The 26,110-nt window shown below is 54.9% G+C and overlaps 1 protein-coding gene across 10 annotated transcripts in view; it reads right to left on the bottom strand.

The window, feature by feature from the left end:
• The window catches only part of PACS2 (phosphofurin acidic cluster sorting protein 2), a 70,400-nt gene that overhangs the window by 31,591 nt on the left and 12,699 nt on the right, over positions 1 to 26,110 (bottom strand). For all 10 annotated transcript variants that reach the window (XR_011504839.1, XR_011504836.1, XR_011504837.1 and 7 more), the window contains exon 2: positions 1,168 to 1,255. Coding sequence is in view for 6 of the 10 variants with exons in the window: in XM_044774430.2 (XP_044630365.1) it covers positions 1,168 to 1,255 (88 nt within the window). In the remaining 4 variants the exon portion in view is untranslated. The remainder of the gene's footprint in view (positions 1 to 1,167; positions 1,256 to 26,110) is intronic.

Genomic DNA, 26,110 nt, shown 5'->3' with positions numbered 1-26,110 from the left:
TGGGCCGATTCTCATGTGGGGCATGTTGCTGTGGGCCGACATGCAGCCCAGCACACAGCCTGGGACAGCTTGCTTTGTTGCTGAGATCTTACAACAGCATCTTTGCTGAAGAAAAGGATTTCAGATCTTTATTCAGAAGTGTAACATTTTTTGGATGGTAGCAATTGACTGGAGAAATAAAGATGCTCCTCCTCAAACTCAAATTGGAGCTCTCAGTTTGGAGAAGAGCCTGACTCATGCTGGTCCAGCCAGCCCCGGAGACCCTGCATCAGGAGCTGAGGCTGGGGTCCTGAGCAACCATGCAGGGCTGCAGCCTGGGCTCCAGTAGCCTGGGACCGAGGTGAAGCAGGCCCTCCGCCCCATGGGTCTGATGGTTTAGGGGTCCTAACAGGCCAGGCACCTGCATCTACGGTGGCTCAGTTGCAGGGCCACACCACGGACATTCCCACACTTCGAGGAACCGGTACACATGGCTGCCTGCTCTGGGGGAGGGAGGGCCTGCAGAGGCGGACCCTACACATGGGCCCACACCTGCCAGGGGACAGCTGTGAAGGGCCGCAGGAGGCACTATGCGGGTGGCCCCATGGCTGGCTGGGCCCCTCCACTGCTGCCGGGTGAAGGCAGCACTGAGGGCCAGGGGCTACTCTCCCCCAAGGAACGGGCAGGGCGAGGGGCCCTCCTGAAACACCGTTATTGTTGAAAGGCAGAAATCAGACCAAACAGAGGAGCCTGTGCCACCTGAGGGCCGCGGACTACCATGGTGTGGGGGAGAGAGGTGGGCACGGCTGGGCCGGGCCTGGGTCGGGGGCTGGCCAGGGAGGGGCAAGCATGACCCAGCACAGGCATTCCGCCCGTGCCTCTGCTCTGGGAAGGCCCATGGGCAGCGAGCTCAGCACTCCCGCTCTCCTCCATGTTCTTGAACGCTAGGCTGCTGGTCCTTCATGGGGACAGGACTGTGCCCCCGAGGGTTCTAACCCTGCCAGAGCATCAGGACCATCTTCCAGGCCAACTGCCTGGGCAGAGGCCCCCTGGCTCCAAGACAGAATCGGGCTCCCGGCCACCTGCACAGGTAAGGGGCCAGCTGTGGTGGGTGTTGCCCACTCTCGTCTCCTGGACAGTACAGGCATCCGACGCGGTCCCAGGACAGTGCAGAGAGAGAACCCTTACCTGCATCTTGACGGCTATCACCACGGAGATGAGCTCCTTCTCCAGCTCCTTGAAGACCACCAGCTTCTTCAAGGTCAGGCTGCACAACCTGCGAAGGGCACAGAGCTGGCTCAGCAGTGATTACACCCTCCACACCTCCTCACACCAAAACGTCCCCACCCCACAGCAGCCCCGGCCTCAGCCAGGCTGCACTGGACCACATGCCCTCAGCCCCTGGCCTCCAGCACCATGGTCACTCCTAGAGACTGGCCATCACATCTCCCAGGAGCCCTTGCCCAGGCCCGGCCAGGCTGGGAGCCACCCTTGGGGTCCCTGCACACAGCGGGCGCCTCAGCACCCCCAGGCTGTCCAGCGAAGCGCCCCTCTCCAGAGGGTCTCCGAGGCGGGTCTGCCTCCCGTGCAGGTGTCAGTGTGGGATTGTGGACAGGCAGGATAAGGGCAGACAGGAAATCTGAGACCGCAGACCACAGAAACCCCCAGGGACCAGGGTGCCAGCCAGCTGGGAACCTGCTCCCAGCTGTAAGAGCACAGGTCTTCCGGGGCCCGGCAGGCCTCGCCCACCTTGCAGGCCCTGCCTACATGGCCCCCGGGGCCCCCTCACCCCCAGCCTTCTTGAACCTTCACACTGCCAACTTCACCTCCATCATTCTGTTCTGCATACAAAGTTGTGGTGATGTGTGCCAGCCCTGCCTAGGAAGGCCTGGAGGACAGCCTGCACTGTGTCCACCACTGTCCCTGGCGAACAGAGTGGGTGGGACCTGAACCTTCTACTCTGCTTTGGCTGCAGTGTCTACACTGCAGACCCAGCATGCACGATTGCTGTCGCCGTACGAATGCTCACCTTCTGGGAGGCAGCATCCACACGGGGTGGGTTCCAGAACAACACCACGAAGGCGCCCAGGACCGAGGAGCCGATGGTGTGCGCTTGTGTGGGACTGTAGCCCCAGGACCCACAGGAAAGCTTCCATAGACTGGACACCTCTCCACGGCTCCCTGAAGCCCTGGTCATTTTCCCACTCAGATGCCAGTCTGCTTGCTCACACGGGCAGCGACATGGCCACATGAGGGTAAGCACGTGACCGTCCAGGCTAAAATGTCCCTGCTGCCTGGACAGGTCACGTGCCCAGACCAAGTCCCCAATTGGGAAATCCAGACTTTCCATGCCCACCTGAGTTGTCACTTGGTCCCCAAAGTATGCATCTGAACCTGAGGCAGCAGGACAAATGCCAGACATGGCTAGGCCACGGAGCATAGCCCACCTGCCAGCATCAAAGTGACTCTCCGCTCTTCTGTCTCTGTGCCTTTGAGCGGAGCGTGGGGACACAGTGGGCCAGGAAGAAGGCCGGGCCCTCCCACTGCACACACACATGGCCAGAGCCAGGCAGCGGGGGCGCGGCTGAGGCAGGTGTGCTCAGGCTGCACACACGCAAGGGCAGAGTCGACTGCGCGGCTTGGGAAAGTCTCCCAGAGCACCTGTCAACCACGCATGGAACAGAGGTCCCACCGCTGTTCCGGGCGTGAAATGAAGACCCCACGGCTCCTTGTTTTCTCAGATTCTACAGTTTGCTTCCATTAGTTACGGGCCAAAGTTGTTTCCATCTCCTCTGGATGCAGGCCTGTACCCTGAACCACCTCCTGACCCAACCCTCAACACCAAGCCAATACCCTTGCCCAAACACCCAGGGCCACCTGGCAGACAACTAGGACATTCCCTGGGCCCCAAGGTCCACCAGGACTATTCAGACTGGCAATCCTAAGCCATTCACCCTGCCATGCCATGCCTTTCCTGAGGAAACCCCAATAAAGGCTCTGGCCGGGCCTCCCCTCGCTCCCTCTGCCTCCTGCCAACCTGGTGCTCCCCCGTGGCCCTGCATGGTGTGCTGAGCCTGTTGTTTCCAGGGGACTGAGAATAACACGAACTTTTCTTTCGGTGGCGCTGACCTCCCCGTGTCATCATTCAGTCACCTTTATAGACTAAGACCCGCACAAACCCCCCAACCTTCACCTCAGCCTGTTAGGCCCTCAGGGGCCGCCTGGGGGACGATGGTGACACCACCTGCACTACACTGGGCCCAGGAGCCAAGAGCCAGACTCAGGGCTTCCCCAGGCAGCCATGCGCCCTGACATGCCAGCAGGGACAGCCCCAGGTTGGAGGCAAATGGAATGTGCCCCTGACAGTCCCTGACACCTCACCTGGCTGGGCCACCCCTCAGCTCCCAGCCCAGCCCACTCCAGCCCAGGGGCAAAAGAACTGCAAGGGAGGAGAGAAGAAGCCGGATCAAAGGGGTTCCCACTCACCAGGAGAGACTGCATCCCGGGTAGAAAGCACTTAACACATTTAAAAGAACCAAAAAGCATGAAGCATGTTCTCTGACCAAGATGGAGCTAACTAGAAGTCAACGACAGAGAGCAGGAGAACAGCAAGCACTCGGGAAACTAAATGCACACGCCAGACAACCTAGGGGCCAGAGAGGGGTCTTGAAGGAAATCAGAGAGACTTCTTGTGGAACAAAAGTGGAATACAATAAATCAAGACGTGTGGGATGCAGCAAAATTAGTGCTGAGAAGAGAATTTCAGCATTTGATGCTTACGTCAGAAAGAAGAAAGGTCTCAACCACACAAGGTAAGCATCAGTCACCTTAAGACCCTAGGAAAAGAAGAGCAAATAAACCCAACGTGAGCAGAAGGAAGAAAATAATGAGGATAAAAGCAAAAGCAATGAAGCTGAAAATAGAGAAAATAAAACCAAAAGTTGGTTCTTTGGGAACATCAATAAAATTGATAGAACCTCTAGCCACGCAAAGAAAAAAAAAAGAGGAGACAAAAATGAGCAGTAGCAGGAAAACGAGGAGTACCACTACAGACCTCACAGACCCGAACAAGCAGGATCAGGGGCACGACCAACAGCTGCGGGCACGTAAATCCAGCACTCAGATAAAACGCACCAGCCCTGTGACAGCCACAGCTGCCAAGACTCACCAGGATGGACAGTCACGTGAACAACCCAATCCACTCAAGAAACTGAACTAATAAAGACTTTCTGAGACAGAAAACTCCAGTGAATTTAACCAGATATTAAGGGAAGACATGACACGAGTCTACATGATATCTTCCAGAAAACTGAAGAGGAAGCAATACTTGTCAGAGCTTATCCATTACTCTGATACCGATACCAGACAAAAGCAGCACAAAAAAGAAATCCACAGACCAACATCCCTTATGAACATAAACGTAAAAATCTTCAACAAAATATCAGCAAACTGAATTCAGCCACACATGAAAGGAATATTCATGAACATCACACCACGACCAAGCGGGGTTCGCTCCAGGAAGGCAAAGCGGGTCCAACGTTTGAAATCAACGTAATTCACCACATCAACAGGCTAAATAAGAAAACCCACAAAATCTCAACTGACCCAAAAAGACTTTTGACAAAATTCAATATCCATTCATGATTAAAAACTCTGGGTGAACTAGGAATAGAAGGGAACTTCCTGAACCCGATGGAGCATGTCCAAAAGGTCCCCAGCTCCCATGACGCTGGGTGTGAGGGACAGCACACTGTCCCCCAAGATCAAGAAGGAGGCAAAGCTGCGCCCACTCACCGCTGCCAGTCAGCACAGCACTCAAGGCCTGCCAGGACAATAAAGCAAGAAAAGGAAATAAAGGGCAGAAGGACTGGAAAGGAAAAATAAAGCTCTTATCTGCAGACATGATCACTCATATAGAAAATCCCAAGGACGGGGCTGGCCCCGTGGCCGAGTGGTTAAGTTCGCGCGCTCCGCTGCAGGCGGCCCAGTGTTTCGTCGGTTCGAATCCTGGGCGCGGACATGGCACTGCTGGTCAGACCACGCTGAGGCAGCGTCCCACATGCCACAACTAGAGGAACCCACAACGAAGAATACACAACTATGTACCGGGGGGCTTTGGGGAGAAAAAGGAAAAAATAAAATCTTTAAAAAAAAAAAGAAAAGAAAATCCCAAGGACTGCAGAAATGTGAAAACAAGCTCCCAGAACTGATGAACTTAGCAAGGCCACACGGCACAGGTTCAACATATAAAAGCAATGGACAAGTGGAAGTCATTTTTAAAAACTTCCATTTATAATAGCTCCAAAACAAGAAAGAAAGAAATCTAACAAAACAAATGCAGGATCTGCACACTGAAAACTCCCAACTGCTGGAACAAGGACTAAAGACCCACACGCAGCAGCCGCCATCCACGGTTCCACTCTCCTCTATTTCAGTTACCCACGGTCAACCGTACTCCGAAAATATCAAACGGAAAATTCCAAAACAAGCAATTCATGCATTTTAAATTGCCTGCCGTTCCAAGTAGTGTGACAAAATCTCCCACCATCCCGCTCCGTCCTGCTCGGGACGCGAATCACCCTTTGTGGAGTGTGTCCACGCTGTGCACACTCCCTGCCCAGGAGTCACGCAGTAGCTGTCCGGGTCGTCGGACCAGCTGTGGAGGCACCACAGGGCTTGAGTTCAAGGAGCCCTTATTTTACCTAAGAAGGACCTTAAAGGGTGAGAGCAGTGATGCTGGTGGTACGAGCGTGGCAAAGAGAAGCCATAAAGTACTTCCTTTATGTGACAAGGTGGAAGTTCTTGACCTAATAAGGAAAGAAAAAAATCTATGCTGAGCTGCTGAGATATATGGTAACTTTTATTACAGCATTGTTATGGTTGTTCTATTTTACTATTATTGTTATTAATCTCTTACTGTGCCTAATCTATAAATTAAACCTTATCACAGGTATGTGTATAAAGGAGCAACATAGTATACAGAGGGCTCTGTACTGTCTGTGGCTTCAGGCTTCCAATGGGGGTCTTGGAACGTGTGCCCCGCAGATGAGGGGACAACTGTAAACAGAGGGACATGCCATGCTCACAGATATTAATTCTCCCCAAACTAGATCTACAGATTTAATGCAATTCCAATGAAATCTCAGCAAGACTTTTTTGTAGACATCAATAAACTGATTTTTAAATTGATGTAGAAAGGCAAAGGAACCGGAATAATCAACATAACTTTGACAAAGGAGAACGAAGTCAGCTGGGGCCTCCCGGTACCCGACATCAGACTTGCTGTGAACCTGCAGTCATCAAGATAGTGTGGTACTGACAAAAGGAAAGGCATACAGACTAACAGAACAGAAAAAGAAAGCTTGGTAAGTCAGACTTCATCAAAATTTAAAACTTTGTTCTGTGAAAAACATTGTTGAGAGAATGAAAAGCCAAGCTAAGTGGGGGGGAGTGGGAGGATATTTGCAAATCACATATGACTAAGGGTTTTATCCAGAACATATAAAGAGCTCTCAAAACTCAACAATATGTTGGCCAGTCCTGGTGGCCCAGTGCTTATGTTCAGCTCCACTCTGGCGGTCTGGGTTTGGTTGCAGGCGTGGACCTGCACCGCGACTCTGGCAGCCATGCTGTGGCAGTGGCTCACATAAAAGGAAAAACAAGGAAGACTGGCAATGGATATTAGCTCAGGGCAAATCTTCCTCAGCAAAAAACAAAATAACTCAACAATATGAAAATAAACAACCCCCCTAAAAAAATAGGCAAAAGACTTGAACAGACACTTCATCAAAAAAGATCTGTGGGAATCCCAAGAGTCCCTTGCACCCCTATGTTCATCGCAGCATTATTTACAATAGCCAAGACGTGGAACCAACCTACATGCCCAGAAACTGATGATTGGATAAAGAAGATATGGTATATATACACAATGGAATACTACTCAGCCATAAAAAAAGACAAAATTGGCCCATTCGCAGCAACGTGGACGGACCTCGAGGGTATTATGTTAAGCGAAATAAGCCAGTCAGAGAAAGACGAACTCTATATGACTCCACTCATAGGTGGAAGTTAATATATTGACAAGGAGATCTGATTGGTGGTTACCAGGGAAAAGGGGGGGTGGGGGGAGGGCACGGAGGGGGAAATGGTGTACCCACAACATCACTAACAATAATGTACAACTGAAATCTCACAAGGTTGTAATCTATCATAACATTAATAAAATTTTAAAAAAAACCACTCCTTTTTTAAAATTGTAAAAAAAAAAAAAAAGATCTGTGGGTAGTAAACAAGTGCACAGAGAGATGCTCCCTGTGATCAGTCACTGGGGACACACAGCTGAAACCACAACGAGGCCCCACTGCCCACCCACTACACAGCCTGAAATAAAATCCAACACCTAACCCCGCACTGGCCAGGTATCGGCGGCCTGGAGCTCCGACCTGCTGGCGGGAATGCCACCGGGCGCACGGGCAGCTCCCCACCCTGCAATCCCACTCCTCGTGTCCACCCCAGGGACGTGGAGGCTGTGTCCGCACGGGAACTGGGGCAGGGGTGTTCACAGCAGCGGTGCTCACAGGCGCCCCTGACTGGAAACAGCCTAGAGTTCTTCAGACAGACGGAGAGCTCATCCCCACACCAGGAGTGCTGCTGGAGGCGGGTTGAAGCACCCGCGTGCATGCGCGCACAGCACACACATGTGCACACACATGTGCATGCGCGCGGCAGCCCACAGAGTGGGGACCACCCTGACACGGCGTCCTAGAGAGGGCAGGTCAGCGGAGCCGGGAGCCGCCGCGGGGGGCAGGAGGCAGCTGGTGCAGGTGGGCTGTCCGGTGTTCAGAGCCTGGTCGCCAGGGTGACAAGGCTCAGCGCTGGGCCGGCTGAATGTCCCCGTGTGTAAAATTTAAAAAGTAACCTTCCACAAGTTAAGAACACCCACGAGACCTGAAGGATACATTAACCAATTGCAAACAAGGCCTTATGTGGATCCTGCTTCGAATAAACAGAAATGCTTCCAGGGAACTTATTTGGGTTGGGATCTCAAAGGTCTCATTCTCTTCATTCTCAGGGCTTCCACAACTCCTGTTTCTAGAAGTTTCTTTTTTTTTTTTAAGATTTTATTTTTTTCCTTTTTCTCCCCAAAGCCCCCTGGTACATAGTTGTATATTCTTCGTTGTGGGTCCTTCTAGTTGTGGCATGTGGGACGCTGCCTCAGCGTGGCCTGATGAGCAGTGCCATGTCCACACCCAGGATTCGAACCAACGAAACACTGGGCCGCCTACAGCGGAGCGCGCAAACTTAACCACTTGGCCACGGGGCCAGCCCCTAGAAGTTTCTGTTGCTCACAACTTGACTCGGTGAAGGGAGTGGGTATAGCGTTCACTGTCCACAACACGAGGACGACTCTCCAGGAAGCACAGAGTCCCACTCTGATAGCCCCCCCTTACAGGAACAGCTCAACAGGCCGCGAGTGGGGCACCGGCTTTCAGTCTAAAAGGTGGCCTTCTTCCCCGCCTGCTCCCTGGAGCGGGCTCAGGGCTCTGCAGAGAAACCACCTCCCCAGAATGGACGCCCTGCTTCTTCACGGGAGACGCACCTCTCCCACCACTGTGAACACCTACAGCCATTTGGGTTTCCCCTGGTTTTTTTTTTTTTTTTGGTATTCTAAGATATGTGCAAACTGATGCTATTTGTGCAAACAGCATTAAAAGCATAAAAAGAGGGGCCGGCCCCGTGGCTGAGTGGTTAAGTTCACACGCTCTGCTTCGGCGGCCCAGGGTTTCGCCAGTTCGGATCCTGGGTGCAGACATGGCACTGCTCATTGGGCCATGCTGAGGCGGCATCCCACATGCCACAACTAGAAGGACCCACAACGAAAAAATACATATATACAACTATGTACCAGGGGGCTTTGGGGAGAAAAAGGAAAAATAAAATCTTAAAAAAAAAAAGAAGCATAAAAAGAATCATTTGCATGCAGAAACTGAGCGAGGTGAAAGAACAAAGGCCACTTGTTTTTACCCAAGGATCGTTCTAGAGCAAGGCCTGAGGGTTCCACTGCAGACAGCCAGGGATGAGGTTTATTGCAGAACACACTGAAAACCCCCAATGATGATTCACCACTACCCTGGGATGTTACTTGGTAAACACCCTGCAATCGCGACAGCCTCAGCAGTAACACAGAGGAAGCACAGCGTATTTTAAACATGCTGCCAGTGTACAATGTAACCCCCTTGACAGGCGAGCACCCACGGGCCACAGGAAGGAGACTTGCTCCACACCTCGTGCTCCGTCTGGCCCTCCGATTGTGTCTGCTCAAACAGGAGAGCAGAAACAGCCAACTTTGTACCTGCTCCTAGAGAAACAGTGTCCTGGTTTTCTGAAATAGGGAAGTGTGAGGCATACAGAAAAATTACAAAGAGTAATGCCACAAAAACCCACATATCGGCCAACGAGAATTAACAGATGTTCCCCGCACTAACTTCAGAGCTTTTTAAAGAAATAAGGCGACGAGAACCACAGAAACCTACTGTGTGCTCTCCCCACCACCCTCCCTCCTTTCCCTTGGAAGGAACCATGATCTCCAGGAGGGCCTCCTTCCACGAGACGCACCGCTGTCCCCAAACTCCAATCTCCCCACGTCAGCTGGGTATCGGCTTCCTGGCCAGAGACCTTGGTCCTGACTCTCGGGCAGCTGGGCGAGGCTACTGAGCAGCCCGGGTGGTGGAACCCGAACAGAAGCGATGTGCATCACATCCAGGAGGCAAGGCACTTGCTCATTCCCTTCCCACTGGCTGCAATGGCAGGACGTAGGCAGCCACATTGGACGCAGAAGTGGAAGCCATGTGCCAAGGACAGCAGAGCCCCCCAGCCAGCCCTGGACCACTGACACCTGCACCATAACACCGGGCAGCAATCAGCACTAGCTCGGGTAGCTCTGAGTTTCCGGCTCCCTGTTGCAGAGACGTCGCTGTACCCTAGACTGCCGGGCGCGCCATGCTTTGACTACAGGTGCACATACAGGGCAGAGTGTACTGTTCTGTTTCTTAAATCACGCGGCTAATGCCACTCTGCTGATGCTTTTCCAACTTGCCCTATTCACCCAATACCTCATTACTTTCAGAGAGCTGTCAATGCCGCTCATAGAACCAACATGGGTAACCCCTGCCAGCTGTACACTTCTTCACTGTGTGAGCACAGGATTTCTCCATCCTCTACTGACGGCCACTCGGGCTGTTCCCAAGGACCTGATACTACAAGCACGCTCTGGTCTGCGTCTTTGTGGGTCCGGGTGCGAGCTGCACTGAGGCATCAGCAACCCAAGTGGGGTGGCTGGTCTGGGCTCTGCGCACTTGGAATCTGTCCAAGGACACTGTCAAGCTGTCCCCCAAGGTTGCAGGATTAATGTGCACTCCTACGGGCCTCAAGGGGGTGCCAACTCCCACACATTCACTGTGTTAGTGTCCTTGGGCGCTATAACAGACAGCACAGCTCAGCAGCTCCAACAACAGATGTCTATCATCTCACACTTCCGGAGGCTGGACGTCCCAGAGCAGGGTGCCGGTGGGGCGGGTTTCCTCGGGGGTCAAGGGAAGGAGCTGTTCCAGGACTCTCTCACTGCCTCCTCGAATGGCCTTTCCCCTGTGTGCACAGCCAGGTGTCTCTGTGCCCCAATCTCCTCTTCCCATAAGGACACCACTCACAGTGGAGGAGGGCCCACCCTAACGGCCTCATTTAACTTAATCACCTGTTCAAAGGCTCCATCTCCAAACCCAGTCACGCACCCAGGTGCTGGGAGAGCTAGGAACTCAACATGTAAACCTGTTCACAGTTCAGCCCTAATGCTCACCCACCCTCCAAACGAACAGGATCACTGGACGTGGGGTCTGACGCACGGGACTCCCACTGTTTTATTTTGTACTCTATCGCCCTGACGACTGGGGAGGCTACGCCGCTGCCAGGTGGTCACCGGTCACAAGCGTCCCTGGACACCGCCCGTCCACAGCGCCTGTTTTTCTATTGCACTGACACTTCCTCATTGTCGAGGGAGTCTTCCTTTATTCTAGGTGTAATCACTGGCAGGCGTACCTGCACAGATCATCTCTTGGCTGGAGGCTGCCATACAAATGGGTTTCTAAAACATGCTGACATAATTGAACGTATGTCTTTTGTGATTTACGCTTCCCAGATACTATGTGCTTTAATTCCACACCCTTCTTCCCAATTTTTTCACTTCCTCTTTTCACATTGAGGTCATTCATCCATTTGGAGTTGTTTTGTGTACAGGGTGAGGAAGTGACCGGTTTCATTATTTCCTATATGGATGCCCAACTGTCCCCAAACCATTTGTTCAAGAGCACATCCTTTCCTTGCTCATGAATGTCCTGTCTTTGAAGGCGCGGTCCTGTGTTTCTGTGCTATGGTCCATGGGTCAATTTGTCTATCCTCCTGCCAATTTCATATTGTTTTAATTAGTATAGCTTATTTATTTAAATATGTATCTGCTAAGGAAAATACCCCCCTACACAAACACACTTCATTTTTCTTTAAAGTTGATTGTCTGTCTCGCATAAACTTTAGAACTAGCTTGCCGAGTTCTATTACTATGTGGAGTTTCATGAAACCGAATTGCATTTATGCAGAACTGACACCTTCAGGTCACTGCCTGAGTCGCTGCACCTCCTTACTCAGGTGTCTCACGTCCTCGAGCAAGTGGCTGGATGCTTCTCCTGGGAAAGTCTTCAATATCCTCTGTTCAATTTATTCCTAGATAGCTGCTTTTACGAGTGACACTGTTTTTCTTATTTTCAAATTGGTTATTGCAAGTGTGTGAGCACTACTGATTCTGTGTGTTGATCTTGTTATCAATCAACCTTCCAGGACTCTTATTGGTTCTAACATCTTGTTTACTTTCATATTGTCCATTTGAACAATTATGCCCTCTGCAAATGGCAACTGTTCCTTTCAACCCAGTCCTGTTTAATTGTCCTGTCTTGCTGCACTGGCCAGCACATCAAGAATTACATTAAAGGGGCTGGCCCCGGGGCCGAGTGGTTGAGTTCTCATGCTCTGCTGCAGGCGGCCCAGTGTTTCGTTGGTTCGAATCCTGGGCGCAGACATGGCACTGCTCATCAAGCCACGCTGAGGCAGCGTCCCACATGCCGCAATTAGAAGGACCCACGATGAAGAATATACAACTATGTACCAGGGGGCTTTGGGGAGAAAAAGGAAAAAAATAAAAAAATCCTTAAAAAAAAATTACATTAAAGAGTTACATTTCTTCTTCTTGACTTGAAAGGTGCTATTTCTAATGTTTAAGAATGACGTGCATGTAGCAGCACTGGTCAGTAGAACCTTCTGCAAGGATGAAATGTTCTACAGCTGCACTGACGTGGTGGCCAGGAGCCAGCACTTGAAACGTGGCTAGCGCAACCACAGAATTGAATCACACATTTTAATGAGTAAAAGGACTAATTCATTTAAATGTAGGTGACCATATTGGATAGGGCAGATCTGTAGATTTTTAGTAGGTACCCTATAACAGGATAAAGTTTCTTTTTGTTTCTATAGTCCCAAGAATGTATGATGAATTTCATCAAATGCTTTTTCTGGATATATCCTATAATTTTTTCTTTCAATCTGTGAATGTAATAAATTAAAATAATAAATATCCTAATGTTAAATCACCCACACACCTCTGAGATAATTCCCATTTCACACTGTACTTTCGCCTTTTTATACCCTGTAGGGATTCTTTTTTTTTTTAAAGATTGGCACCTGAGCTAACAACTGTTGCCAATCTTCTTCCTTTCTTTTCTTTTCCTCCCCAAAGCCCCCCAGCACATGGCTGTATATTGTAGTTTGGGGTCCTTCTAGTTGTGCCATGTTGGACACTGCCTCAACACGGCCTGATGAGCGGTACCACGTCCACACCCAGGATCTGAACCGGCGAAACCCTGGGCTGCCACAGCAAAGCGCACGAACTTAACCGCTCAGCCACGGGGCTGGACCCGCCCTGGAGGGATTTTTTTGGTCAACATTTTATTGAGGATTTTCACCTACTCTCTTCCCTTGTGCTGCCCTTATAAAAATGGGCACTTCGCGGGGCTGGCCCCATGGCCGAGTGGTTAAGTCCGCGCGCTCCGCTGCAGGCGACCCAGTGTTTCGTTGGTTCGAATCCTGGGCGCGGACATGGCACTGCTCATCAAACCACGCTGAGGCGGCGTCCCACATGCCACAACTAGAAGGACCCACAGCGAAGAATATACAACTACGTACCGGGGGGCTTTGGGGAGAAAAAGGAAAAAATAAAATCTTTAAAAAAAAAAAAAAAAAAAATGGGCACTTCGCCTCTTTTATAACTTCTTTTCAATCTCTGGAACACTTCACATGAGACATGGCTTATTTCTTGAAGATTTGGTAAAATTCACCAGTAAAACCATCTGGTGCTCTTCAGGGAAGAGAGGTTTCAGTGCAATCGGTCTCATCGTGTTTTCTATTTTGCTAAGTCAATTACTAAGTAATTCATATTTTTCCTAGAAAATTATCCTCCTCCTCAAGTTTTCATATTTATTGACAACATTTATAGTGTTTGACTTTATCATTCCATTCCCAAAATTGTTTACACATGTGCTTTCTTTTTCTCTTGATCACGTCTGCCAAAGGTTTGCTACAGTCCTTCCAAGCAGTCGACTCGGGCTTCTGCTAATATTCAATATCGTTTTCTATTTCATTACAGTTTTGCTCTTTATCATCTGCACTCTTCTATTTTTTTAAAGATTACTCTGTTCTTTAAACAACTTGAGTTGGATGCTCCCATGACGGAACGCTCACTCTCTCATTCTCTAATATTTGCATTTAAAGTGAGTCTCTGTTCGGAATCGACAGCCACAGGGGACACCAGTGTGGGGGTTTTGACTTCACCGGGCGGTCCACCATCCCACTCACAGCGTGACCTCCTTGCCACTCTGGTTCTCCAACCCCCTTCAGGAAGGACAGGCCCCAGGCTCCGGCTTAGTGTCCCCTGTTCCACAAGAAACCCCCACAGACGTGCTTCTGGGGCCCACCAGCCATGCCCAGCCACCTTCCCAGCTCCAGCCTGACCCTGGGTCCCCCTCCATCCAAATCAGCCCCAGCTGGGGAGCTCCCGCGTACTCTTCAAGCGTGGGCCTGCATCTGAGAACTGTTCCTACTCCGTCTCTCCCAGCATTTCCACATCTGATGGTCTCTTCAAAGCAACTGGTCTTGGTTTGTGTAAGTGGCAGCGACACAACACACCCTCCCTTCCCACAGCATCTGACTGAGCTGTCTGCTGACATGTCATCTTGCTGGGGGAGGGAGGAGATGCTACACTGGGGATCATCTTAAAGACAGATGTGGAAAATGCCTCTGCTCTTGGGAAGGGAGCACCTGTCTCTGGGCGTGAGGGGACCCCTGAACACACACTTCAATCCTTAGGGTCTCTGGTGCTTGTCGTGCAGGAAGAGCCAGGCCTATGGGACCACTGCCAACACTGGGGGACACAAGGGGACAGCCTCACATCCCCAAGAACTTGCAAAGCAGAGACTGAGGTGTGCCTGCAGGAAGTCAGCAGAGCTGCAGAGGCGCCCAGGGCCAGGACAACCAGACACCACAGGCCGGGCTGCAGTTGGGCTGAAAGCAGGTGTGACCACCTCGGAGCCACGTCCTGCCAGCAAGCAGGCTCCCAGGAGACCAGGCCAGACCAGCAGGTGCCCAGCTCCCTCTGTCTCTCCGTGTCCACAAGTGGTGCTGCGGCTTCCCTGTGTGATCAGGTCAGGGGGCGTTGTGGAGCACAGGCTCCACCGGCACGAGCTCCTGGGCCACGAGCTGACGCCCGGCACTGCCCGGTGTCCCCCCTCACCCGGAAGGAAGGCAGGTCCTTGCCCAGCGCAGGGCTGCCAGGGGAAGCCACCCAGGCCCAGGCCATGGACAGGAGAAGGGCAGGCCTGGGCACTGGACAGGGCTGAAAGACTGGGTCCTGAGGGTCAGTCTGGAGGAAGAGGAGGTGCTCACAGGGCCAGAGGGGAGAGCAGTTCAGGGAGTGGTGGGAGGAGGGAGAGGAAGAGGAAGGGGAGGGAGGGGGAGAGGACCCACAGGGGAGAGGAATTTCCAGGGTCGTCCACATACACTCCGGAGTAGACCCGTACTGGTGGACTCGCAGGGAACCAGGTAGCATGGGTGCTGCTGGGCCTGGACCCTGGAGGGCAGAGGTCAAGCTAAGCATGGAGTCAGGGACAGATGAACACTGAGCCCTGGGACTCTGGGACAGAAGCTGGTGGGAGGACTAAGAAGAGGAAGCAGAAGGCCCTGGGAATGGGAAAGAAGGGGTGGCAGGACCTCCCCTTGGGGTCAGTCAACAAGCCCACAAAGGTCAAACACGCACAGCCCATGGGAGCAGGGAAGAGCTCTGCTGTGGGGCCAGGCTCCAGAGGGGACCCAGCATCAGAGAAGGCATCCTGGGGAGGGAGTGACATCCAGACTGGGGGTGCCACATGCTGACGCTCCCGGATTTTTGTGAGTTGCAGAACAAGTGACATTTTTAAAAGTTCATAGAAACTTGGTTTTGCAGAAATTTTTATAGACGCAAGGCCTGCAGGCATTTCCACTTCAACAGGCATGTCTCGCGGTTAACACCATCCGGGGCTGACGGGAGGCCTGCTCCGTCCAGTCCTCCAAGTCCCATCCCTGAAGCCATGCGCACAACGCCCCGCAGAGTGCCCCACAGCCCTGCTCCCCCTTCCTGCCTCTGGGAAACCTGGCCAGAACCTGCGCCCATCCCAAGACGAAGCCCTCGGCTCATCCACCTTCAGAATGGAGAGCCCAAGAGCGGGGAGGGCAGGAGCTCCAAGAGTGGAGATGAGAGGGGAGACAAGGCTGGCAACAGCATGCGGCAGTTTTCTCTTTGGAAGACTGATCTCCCCACAGCCCGCATGTAAAATGCAAACCAGGGATGGGGAGCCCCGCTTCCTTCTGTGGGAGGACACCTGCGGTGGCAGGGTGGGGACTGCTTCTCTAAGGGGGGGGTGGTCTGGGCAGAAAACCACCTGGGTCCCTGGGGCTCCAGGAGGATGAGGGGTGGAGGACCCCACCCGGGGGCTCAGCTGGTCTGGGGGTCTGGAGACGACTCCTCACTCAGAGCAGGAACCCAGGCAGACTGGCCACCTGAGCCCCTTCCAGGTCTCCCCTGGAGCCCAGTCAGGCAGTGGGAGGCCCACACTGGTTGACACCAGGGTTCCTGGTTTTAACATCGCCCCCCGGTGGGAGTGTTAATTGCTATAGCCCGATTTGGGCGAAGAGTTTAGCAATGTTTCTCTTTTTTTTTTCTGGTAAAATATACATAATATAAAAATTATCATTTTAACCATGTTTAAGAGTGCAGTTCAGTGGCATTAGGCACATTCAGACTGTTGTGCAGCCATCACCACCATCCGTCTCCAGAACTTTTCATCTTCTCAAACTGAAACTCTGTCCCCATTAAACACTAACACCCCCTCCCCTCCCCTAGACCCTGGCACCCACCATTCTGCTTTCTGTCTCTATGAAGTTGACTCCTCTGGGCCCCTCATGAGTGGAATTATACAGGATTTGTCCTTCGTGACTGGTTATTTCACTCAGCATGTCCTCCAGGTTCACCCATGCTGTAGCACGTATCAGAATTTCCTTCCTTTTTAAGGCTGCATACCATTCCATTGTACGAACAGACCACGTTTTGTTTATCCTTTCATCCGTCTGTGGACACATGCGTTGCTCTCAAGTTTTAGCCGTCATGAATAACGCTGCTGTAAACATGGACGTGCAATATCTACTTAAGTCCCTGCCTTCAGTTTTTCTGCGTCCACACCCAGAACTGGAACTGCTGGATCACGTGGGAGTCGCACGCCTGGTCTTCCAAGGCACCTCTACAGCGGCTGCCCCATTTGACATTCCCACCAACAATGCATAAGAGCTTGGTTTTATCTTTTGAGTGAAAACTTTTGCAAAGAGGTGCTCTCCCACAAACAGGGCCCACGCCCCTCAGAGGAAAGCAGGGCTGTCTCACCCAGCTGCACCCCGGACCAGCCCAGAGGGAGGGGATGGTGTGAGTGCCAACCCTGGGCAGTGGCGAGCAGAGAACATGCCCCTCCCTCAGACACTGGGCAACAGGACCGGTCGCGAGGAGAGCTGTCCTGAGTGGAGGGGAGGAGAATGAAGGGCAGCGCGCTGCGGCCAGGCTATGGTCAGGCTCCAGCAGGCACTCAGCAGAGCAGTGACCTTCCTGGGTGGCCTGAGGAGGGGAACTGTTGGCCACCTGTGGACAGAACAGAGTGGACAGAACGCAGGGCCAGGCGCAGTGGGTGGACGGGTGGCGGTAGGGGCCCATATGACAGTCTTCCCAGAAGTAGCACCAGGACACCCTGTGCGGCAGCTGTTACTGGGATACTGGGGCTCCCGCAAGGCCCTCAGGCGCTCATCTTTTCTGTTTCTGCTCCATCTTCTGGGAGAGCTCCTCAGCTTACACTGAGCACCTGTGCTGAGCTTTCCGTGTCTGCCATCAAGTTCTGGCTCCCACTAACTCTCACTGTTCTGGAATGTTCTCTCACCAGGGCCTCCCGTTCCTGTTTCACAGATGTAGGGCTGCGCCACTGTGGAGTTCCACTCCCTGCTCACTTCCTCTCTGTCACTCTGCTGGCCTGGACCCTAGGGTCTGCTCACGTCCAGAGCAGGGACGAGGGGGCCACCAGGCTCCTCCCTCTGCCCTAAGCATCTGTGCCTCGGTTCCTTCAGAGAGGCTGGGAGCTGGGCCCGCCCTCAGCGTTCCCCGCTGCTGACCCTCCCCAGTGGTCCTGGGCTCCCCCCCGCCTCCTCGTAAATGCAGTCCCTGGTCAATGCGCAGCCAGAGGCCTCCTGACCACCCAGGGGCCAACGCCAGCCCTCCTGCCCTTGGCTCTCCCCATCTCCCGGAAGCCCTCAGGACCCCTGGGCACTGCAGTGGCTGCCCCGTGACTGCACGTCCTGCCAGGTGCTGGCTGGTGTGGAGACGCCTAGCTAGCAGGGCCGGCTGACTGCCTCTGTCCAGCCTCTGGGCAGGCCCTTGCACAGACAGCACCCCCAGACATCCTGCACTCTCAGCACAGGATCTAAGCTGACCCCTTGGGGCCTGACCTGCCCACCGATCACGCCTGACCATGTTTAGCCATGTGGGCCGCTGTGCCATCGCCCCCCAGCAATCGGGTCCACACTGCAGCATTGCTGCCTCACTCCCTCCTCCGCGATGGCGCCCAGGGCTGGGAGACATGCGCTCTCGTCCACTGTCGGTCTCCTGAGCAGCATGGGACTGGCCCAGGCCTCACCAAGGAAGGGAGCAGGCAGGTTCAGACAGAGGCAGGATCTAGACCCAGAGCAGCGGCTCCCCACTCCTCGAGACACTAGCTCTTCCTAAGATCGGAAGTGTGGACGTTCCCGGGAGCAAAGTCAGAGGCGGACAATGGAGGCAGGAAGACAGCCACGGTGCCGACAGCAGACAGAGGCCCAGTGTCCCCAGAACAAAGGCTCTTACAGACGCACAATAAAAGGACAACGATCCACAGAAACGTGGGCCATGCTGTGAAGGGGCGAGTCACAGAAGCGCAGACCCACAACGCATAGCAAACTCAGGCTCCAGAACCTTCCAGGGCCGGGGCTGGTTCACTCCCTGCTACCCAGAGCCCCTCACTTTCTATTTTGAGAAACTCTAGCTCTGCAGAAAAGTCACAAAGGCTTAGTGAGCAACAGTTACAAGAGGGAACACCCCTCAACAGCCAGGGCCCCTCCCAGTGTGCACCTGGACTTCTGCCGACCGGCTAAGAGTGACAGGGCATCAAGACCCCAAGCCCCGGCACATCCCCCACGAGCGAGGGGCCATCTCCTGTGGGGTCCTCCACACGCCCACTGCCCAAGCCCGCCACCCCAGGTGCTTTCCCTGTTGTCAGTAGACAGGGTCTGAGGGGGTCGTGCGTCACTGCTCCCTGCCTGGTTGGTCTCCTCGATTTGAGAACCATCCCTGCCCCCTTTCTCACGACTTTATTTTATTGTGGTAAAATACGCATCACGTAAAAATGACCACTTTAACCATTTACAGTGTACAAATCAGTGGCATTTATTACATTCAGAACATCCTCATCACCCCACAAAGAAAGCCCCTGCCCTGAGCTGTCACCCCCCTCCCACTCCCCAGTCCCTGGCAGCCTCTAGTCCACTCTCTCTCTCACTGGACTCGCCTGCTCTGGACGTTTCACATAGAGAGAAACACACAGCATGCGGCCTTTTGTGCCAGCTTCCTTCACTGACCATCATATTGTCCAGATTCATCCACGCTGTGGCATGTGTCAAGACTTCCTTCCTTTTTAAGGCTGAATAGTATTCCCTTCTCTGGGCAGCCCACATTCTGTTTGTGCCTTCACCCACTGATGGATGTCTGGGCCGTTGACACCTTCTGGCCACTGTGAACAGAGCTGCTGTGAACATGTGTGTCCAGGCTGTTTTTTTTTTTTTTTTTTTTTTAATTTTTTTTAAGATTTTATTTTTTCCTTTTTCTCCCCAAAGCCCCCCGGTACATAGTTGTATATTCTTTGTTGTGGGTCCTTCTAGTTGTGGCATGTGGCACGCTGCCTCAGCGTGGTCTGATGAGCAGTGTCATGTCCGCGCCCAGGATTCGAACCAACGAAACACTGGGCCGCCTGCAGCGGAGCGCGCGAACTTAACCACTCGGCCACAGGGCCAGCCCCCAGGCTGTTTTTTGAGACTCTGTTCCAATTCTTTTGAAAGTGATTTGCTGGGCCACATGGCGACTTGACATTTAACCTTCTGAGGGACTGCAGACTGTTTCCCAGGGCAGCGGCCCCACTGCCCATTCCCACCAGCTGGGCTCAGCTCGAGCCTGACATGGAGCAGACCACGTGGGCCCAGGAGTGGCCTCGGCTGGGTTAAAACCACAGTCGTGCGCGGGGCCTGCTTCTGTGGCCCAAACACGTTCTGTGTTTGGCGGGAGGGAACACTAAGGGGCCTTTTGTTTCCAGGAGCCGACCCCTGTCTGCGTAGTCGCGTGTCTGCCCAGTGGGAGCTGCAGCTCTGCAGTGGCAGCTGGTCAGGCGGCCCCCACGCCCTGCCCTCTCCTGGGGATCCGCCAGCCCAGGAACAGGACCAGGGCGGAGGCGGAGGAATGCCCACACGCAGCACCCTGGAGGGCTTGGGTGTGCTGGAGGTCCAGACAGCAGGGCCACGCGCAGTCACAGGGGCCTGGAGAGCGGCAGACGTCCCAGCAATGGTGACCATGGCCTCGACAGTGCTCAGGAGCTGGCTCTGAAAGGCTGAGGGCTCAAGTCCACCCGCATCCTGAGTGCTGGGCACCTTTCTCCAGCAGCCCGGAGCAGCTGCCAGCTCTTGCTGGCCCAGCTCAGCTTTCTCCGGTGTCTGAGCCTTATCTGGACACGGCTGCTTCCTGCTAATCAGGGGAGAAGGTCAGAGGTACCTTATCAATGTCTCTGCGTGTGGAGCCAGAATGGCTCCTGAAGGAGATGGGACAGTAGGGGCTTCCTCACCAAGGGCTGGGAACCCCTGGAAGGAGAAAAGTGGGAGGGTCGGCTGGATCACTGTGAACCCACCTTCCTGCTCCAGCAGAGGCCAGCCCCGCTGCAGGCGAACAGGGAACAGAGAGGAGAGGCCAAGGAGCCGGTCCCTGAGCAAGGTGGTGGTGGGCGCTGGAGTCAGAGGCATGGCCACACACATGGAGGAGCCAGGGAACCACTAGAGGCCACATCAGCCCAGGCCCCTGCAGAGAGCACCACAGGTCGGTGGGGAGAGCTACGAGGGGGTCATGTGGGCAATGCTGGAACACACACCCACAACCTTAGCACAGGCCCCGGGACTCCACGAGCCAGCGACAAGGGGTCATCGCCGTTCTGGGCCATCAGGACACCCCAGTCCTTGGGCCTGCTGGGCTGGTGTCCTCCATCTCAGTGACCCAGAGGCCCCAGAAGTCACCCCCTGCTGCTCCACCTCCAACCCACCAGCCCCAGGCATGAAGGCGCACCTCACCAGCCACTGGAGGGGAGCCCCACATTGTCCCCTGCAGGCGAGGGCCAACGGTGGTCTCCTGGCAGGAAAGGGCCCCTGTCCAGTGCTTTCTTTGAGTGAGGGTCCTCCCCAGCAAGGGGCTTTACTTTAGCAGAGGCAGCAGAGGCCGGTGCTGGGAAGCTCAGCACCGAAGAGGACGGCGGTTGGCTGCAGGGGGCAGGGACGGTAGGTTGGGGAGACCCAGGAGCACCTCAGTTGGGCCACGTGCCCCTCCTGCATGGCCTGTGGGCTGGACCTTGCCACAGCAGACTTGAGGGACCAAGCGACGGTTCCAGGCAGCCCTGCTCCAGGCGGGAATCCGTGGTTCAGGTGACTCTCAGCCAGGAGAGCAAGGGCCTGGCTAGCCACCAGCCCTGAGGTCTGCCTGGACAGGGTGAGACAATGGCCTTCCTCTGGCTTCTTTGCCAAAATCTACCCGTGGGGCAGGATGAGGGTGGGAGGGTGCAGGCACACACAGGGAGGGGCCTGTAAGGAGGCAGCCTGTTTCCTGGCTCCTGCAACATTCAGCTTTCCCAGGGGCACAGAGAGCATACCCTGGCCCTACCCCTAGTTTGGCCTGTCCCAGGCATGTCCCCAGGTGGCACCAGCAAGGAGCCAGAACCTTCTCTTTGGGGCACTGAGTCCCCCAGGGCGGGCAGCACAGTCCTCAGTGATGGGCTTCCATGAGGGCCAGGAGGAGGAGGCCCCCAGCCGACCACAGAGCACCTGTGCTGCGTGTGGCTAACAATCTACAATGGGGCAGCCTCCTGATGTACCCCCTCCTCGTGGGCAGGGTCAGGGGAGGAACAGAACTGGTCCTGCAGGCGTGGGTGTGGCCGTCTGGGGGGCATCAGGTAACTCCAGGCTGCAGGATGAGAACAAACACGGGGGCAGCCCAACTCCCAGGTGAGGGGAGACGTGGGAGCCGGGAGCATATGGGGCTGGCGGGGAGCAGGGACAGGGGTCTGTGTGTCTCTCTGATGTCCTACACTGTTGGTCTACATGGGCCCTGACCCAGCTGTGGGTCCCAGGCTTGGCAGGTACCCATGCCCAGAGCCCCGCTCCCAGCACACAAGACTGTAGGCCCACCGCGCGATAGGCTCTGCTGGGCACGGGGTCCATGCAGGTGAAAAACCACAACACAGCCTTCAGGCACTGGGTCGGGGCGGCAGTTACCTGCAGCCTCGAAGCACCTGTGAGGGGGAGCAGGCGAGTGTGCACTGCTCTTGGCGGCCCCCAAAAATGTTGTGGGGGCAGTGGGTGCTACAGATTGAACTTTCCCCCAAAATTCCCATGTTGAAAACTAGCCCCCAGAGTGCTGGTGTTAGGAGGCGGTGTCTTTGGGAGGTGATTAGGTCATGAGGGTGAAGCCCTCACAAGGAGATCAGTGCCCTTAATAAAGGGACCACACAGAGCTCCCTTGCTGCTTCCACTCTATGAGGACACATGAGAAGGTGCCCCTGCCAGACACCGATTCTACCAGCACCTTGATCTGGGACTGCCAGCCCCCAGAACTGCAAGAAGTAAGTGTCTGTGGTTTAAGCTGCCGTCCACGGTGCTCTGCTGTGGCCACCCGAGCTGAGGGGCAGCGGGATGGAGCGCAAGCCCGTCTCGGATTTTTTCTCTACCCTGCAACAGGCAGACACATCTGGGACTGAATATCTCACTTAGGAAGAAGACCCCTCCCCTCTGTGAGGCTGAAGGGGTGCCAGAGAGACAGGAGGATGGGGTCCCTATCTGGCAGCCCTCAGAACTCTGCACCCAGGATCTGGGGGCCAGCGCACGGAGGGACCCTGGGCTGCTGGACCGAGATTTCCACCAGCACCACGTCCCATCTGTGCCATGCAGTATCCTGCAGAAGGCTCCCACGGAGGAAGGTGGCCCTGGAGGCCAACAGGCAACCGCAATCTCACTGTCAGAGGACCGGACGCAGAGCCCCGAGGAACGGCGGCTGCCCTTGCTCCCAGCCACAGTGGCCACAGCCCAGGACAGGTCAGCATGCCAACCACTTCCCAGTGCCCGGGGTGCCTGCCACACAGGTGACCCCCAACTGCCCCTCTGCTCCCTCACTGCCCTGACACCCACGGCCTGCTTGGGGTCAAGTGCTCAGGGAGCAGTCATGGCACTCTGTGCAGCACCACACCATGTGGCCCCCCGATTCGTGGCCCAACCATGGAGCTCTGAGGGTGGCCCTCGTGGGCCGGTGCCTCACAGAGAGACGCAGGGCGCAGCTCCCACCAGGAACGCCAACTGGGAGGCAAAGAAGGGGAAACGCGCGTCTACTGAACAAGGAAAAATGAGGAGTCTTCCAAAACAAGGAAGGACACAGATGCTCACGTTCAGCAAACAGAATCCCAGGGAGGACGAAATGACGACGATAACTTCACACCCACACACACCAAACCCAAAGAAAATCCTCCCAAGCAACCAGAGAGAATACACGTTACCCAGAAAGGAACCACAAGCAGGCTATGGCCAGCTCCTCAGGACCGCAGCAGAGGCCACGAGACAGAAGTGCCCAAACTCCGAGGGCAGGAGCTCGCCCACCGGACTCTGCGGGCGCGGGGTGGGCGCCCTCTCCTGCATCGAGCCCCACCCAGCCCGACAAGGAGACTGAAGGCCGCAGCTCAGGGAAGCTGGCTGCAGTGGAGCTGGGGCGCGGCTGCCAAGCCCTCTGTGGGGAGGGGTCTGAAATCAGGGTGCGGCAGGGGTGCAGAGTCACGCGTCCCAAGTGCTTGGGAGGCGAAGGGATGCTGGCTTCCTTTCAACATCAGTAAATCTCACTTTTTAAGCAAATCAGTAACAGACAAATGGGCTAGAAAACAGATTTCTTGGAGGGGGTAATAAAGAAAGCTCCATCAGTCTTCATCAATTTCCAAGGAAGAAATGACCAAAAATGGGAAAAGAGAAGCAGGAAAGACGACAGAAACAAGTGCCCATCCATCAGTCACCACAGAAATAGAAACCTGCCAGTGAAAAGCCACTCTGGGTGGGTGACAGCTGCTCCTGGGGCCAGGAGGGCTGACGTCACAGGACACAGCTGCAGCGAGATGTCAAGACACGCTTAAAGCAGAAAGCAGGATTAAAGCAAAGACAACAGAAATGATAAAAGGGCGTAGCATCAGGAAGCTGGACCAAGGCCAGCCGTGGCGACCTCCGGAATCACCAGGGAAAGATGGGAATGCCCCGGGTCTCAGGTGGGCCAGGGACTCTCATGGCCCAGGCTGGGGCAGGTGGCCACAGCGCCGGTGGTGACCTAGGAAGTACCAGCTGCCGCCCCGGGGCCCGGATCCACAGAGAGATGCTCCTGGCCCAGGGGCAAGTCACCAGAGCCCTGCACAGTACAGGGCCTGCAGGAAAGTAACGCAGCACAGCGGTCCTCTATCTACGTGGCCCCAGCTGGGAAAGGATGCGTCACCAAAGCGAAAGTTCCAGTAACCCCTGGCCTTCCTCCTTCCCACAAACAGAACTTGGGCTTCTTGGAGTGCTCCAGCCCACTCCAGTCCTCTCCTGAAAGCACCCTGCAGGCACCTCTGCCCTACATGGGCCCATGTCCTGCCCCTTGGAGACACCACGCTCAGACCACCACCAATCTTCTGGCCTATCCCGTCTAGCACCTGACCACCATCTATCTGTCATCCCATGCCAGCCCCAGTCCGGTGCCCCTGTCCCTCCCTCCTGGTTCCACCTGGGAACACCCAGTTCACCAGCTACTCTGTATCCGAGATGCTGTACATAGCCATTAAGACACGAAGAATGCCCAGCACCAACTGTCCATCCTGAGGTGCCCCCCTCCACTCTCTGGCCTGCTGCCCAATATCCCCTCCTACCCCCTACTCCATCACTCACTCTGCTAGAAACAGAGGTGATTCAGGGAGAGCTGCTCCTCGCACCAGCAAGCACATGGCCATACACGGCCTGCCTGTTCCTCTGGGCATGTGCCCCCATCACGGCACACGCACTGACCCCAAGCCCCCTCCAGCTACCACTGCTCCCCACCAGGCCCTGCTCCCCAACCAGAGGAGCTCCTGGGGTAGTCCCAACATCAAGGTCTGAGCTCACTGCATACCTCAGCCCTAGCATTCGTCCCTCTTTCTGGAAACACTGCGTCTCGGGCCCTTGGCTGTCCGGGGCCTTCTCACCTTATAACCACTGCATGCTGTAGAGTCCCTGGGCCCAGGGCTCGCCCCCTCTTGGCAGCCACACCACTGCCCTCAGGGCCCATCCGGAAGGGACCATGGCATGATGGCATGTACTAGGCGGGTGCTCAGGTATGCCAGGGCTGTCCCCAGGTGAGGGGCAGGGTCACAATGAGGTTGGGCCAGAAGTCAGGTACACCACCTCCCAGGCTCAACCATTTCCCACCACCCACCATGGGCACAGCAGTCACCTCTCGGGGCCCCCAGCTCCCCCGGCGCAAGGCCAGATTCATGACCTGGTGCTGCCAATGGCACACCGGGTGGCTGAAGGGCTGAGGGGGCTGCAAAGCCACCACTGCTTCCATTTAGGCAGGTCCTGCTTCGCAGCCCTGTCCTCTCTGGAGGGGCAAGAGACTCCGAGAGGTGAGCAGGGCCGTCGGCGCCGGCTGGAGCCTCCTCTCCGGGGCACTGAGTGGACAACCAGATCAGGTGAGCATGCGCCTCCTCCGTGCATGGCCCCGAGTTCCAGGGGTGCCATTTTCCAGCCTCAGAGGTGCGCTCGCTGTCTGGAATGAGGCTGCTGTGGACCTGCAGGCTCACTTTCAATGAGGGAGTCAGCAGCCCACCAGTCTCCCGGAGTCCCAGTCTGGGGAACACGCTGCCGGTGCACGTCCCAGCTGTGCCCCACACAGCCCCAAACAAAGGGCTGCCTGGACCTCACCCTGCCATTGTGAGAAGCCCGCTGAGTGGTTACAGGCTCTCGGGAGACCACGTTCTGGCCACTTGGCTAAGACCACAGTGATCCCCAGAGGATGCTCAAGACCCCAGCCCCTGGATCTACCGCATTGCAGAGCCCAGGGCTCTGAGCACCCTCAACTCTCCTAGACCTCCTTTCTGGA

The sequence above is a fragment of the Equus asinus genome, chromosome 7 (assembly GCF_041296235.1).
Source record: "Equus asinus isolate D_3611 breed Donkey chromosome 7, EquAss-T2T_v2, whole genome shotgun sequence".
Taxonomy (NCBI): domain Eukaryota; kingdom Metazoa; phylum Chordata; class Mammalia; order Perissodactyla; family Equidae; genus Equus; species Equus asinus.
The sequence above is the reverse complement of the archived record's forward strand: the minus strand, read 5'-3'. Positions and strand labels throughout refer to the sequence as shown.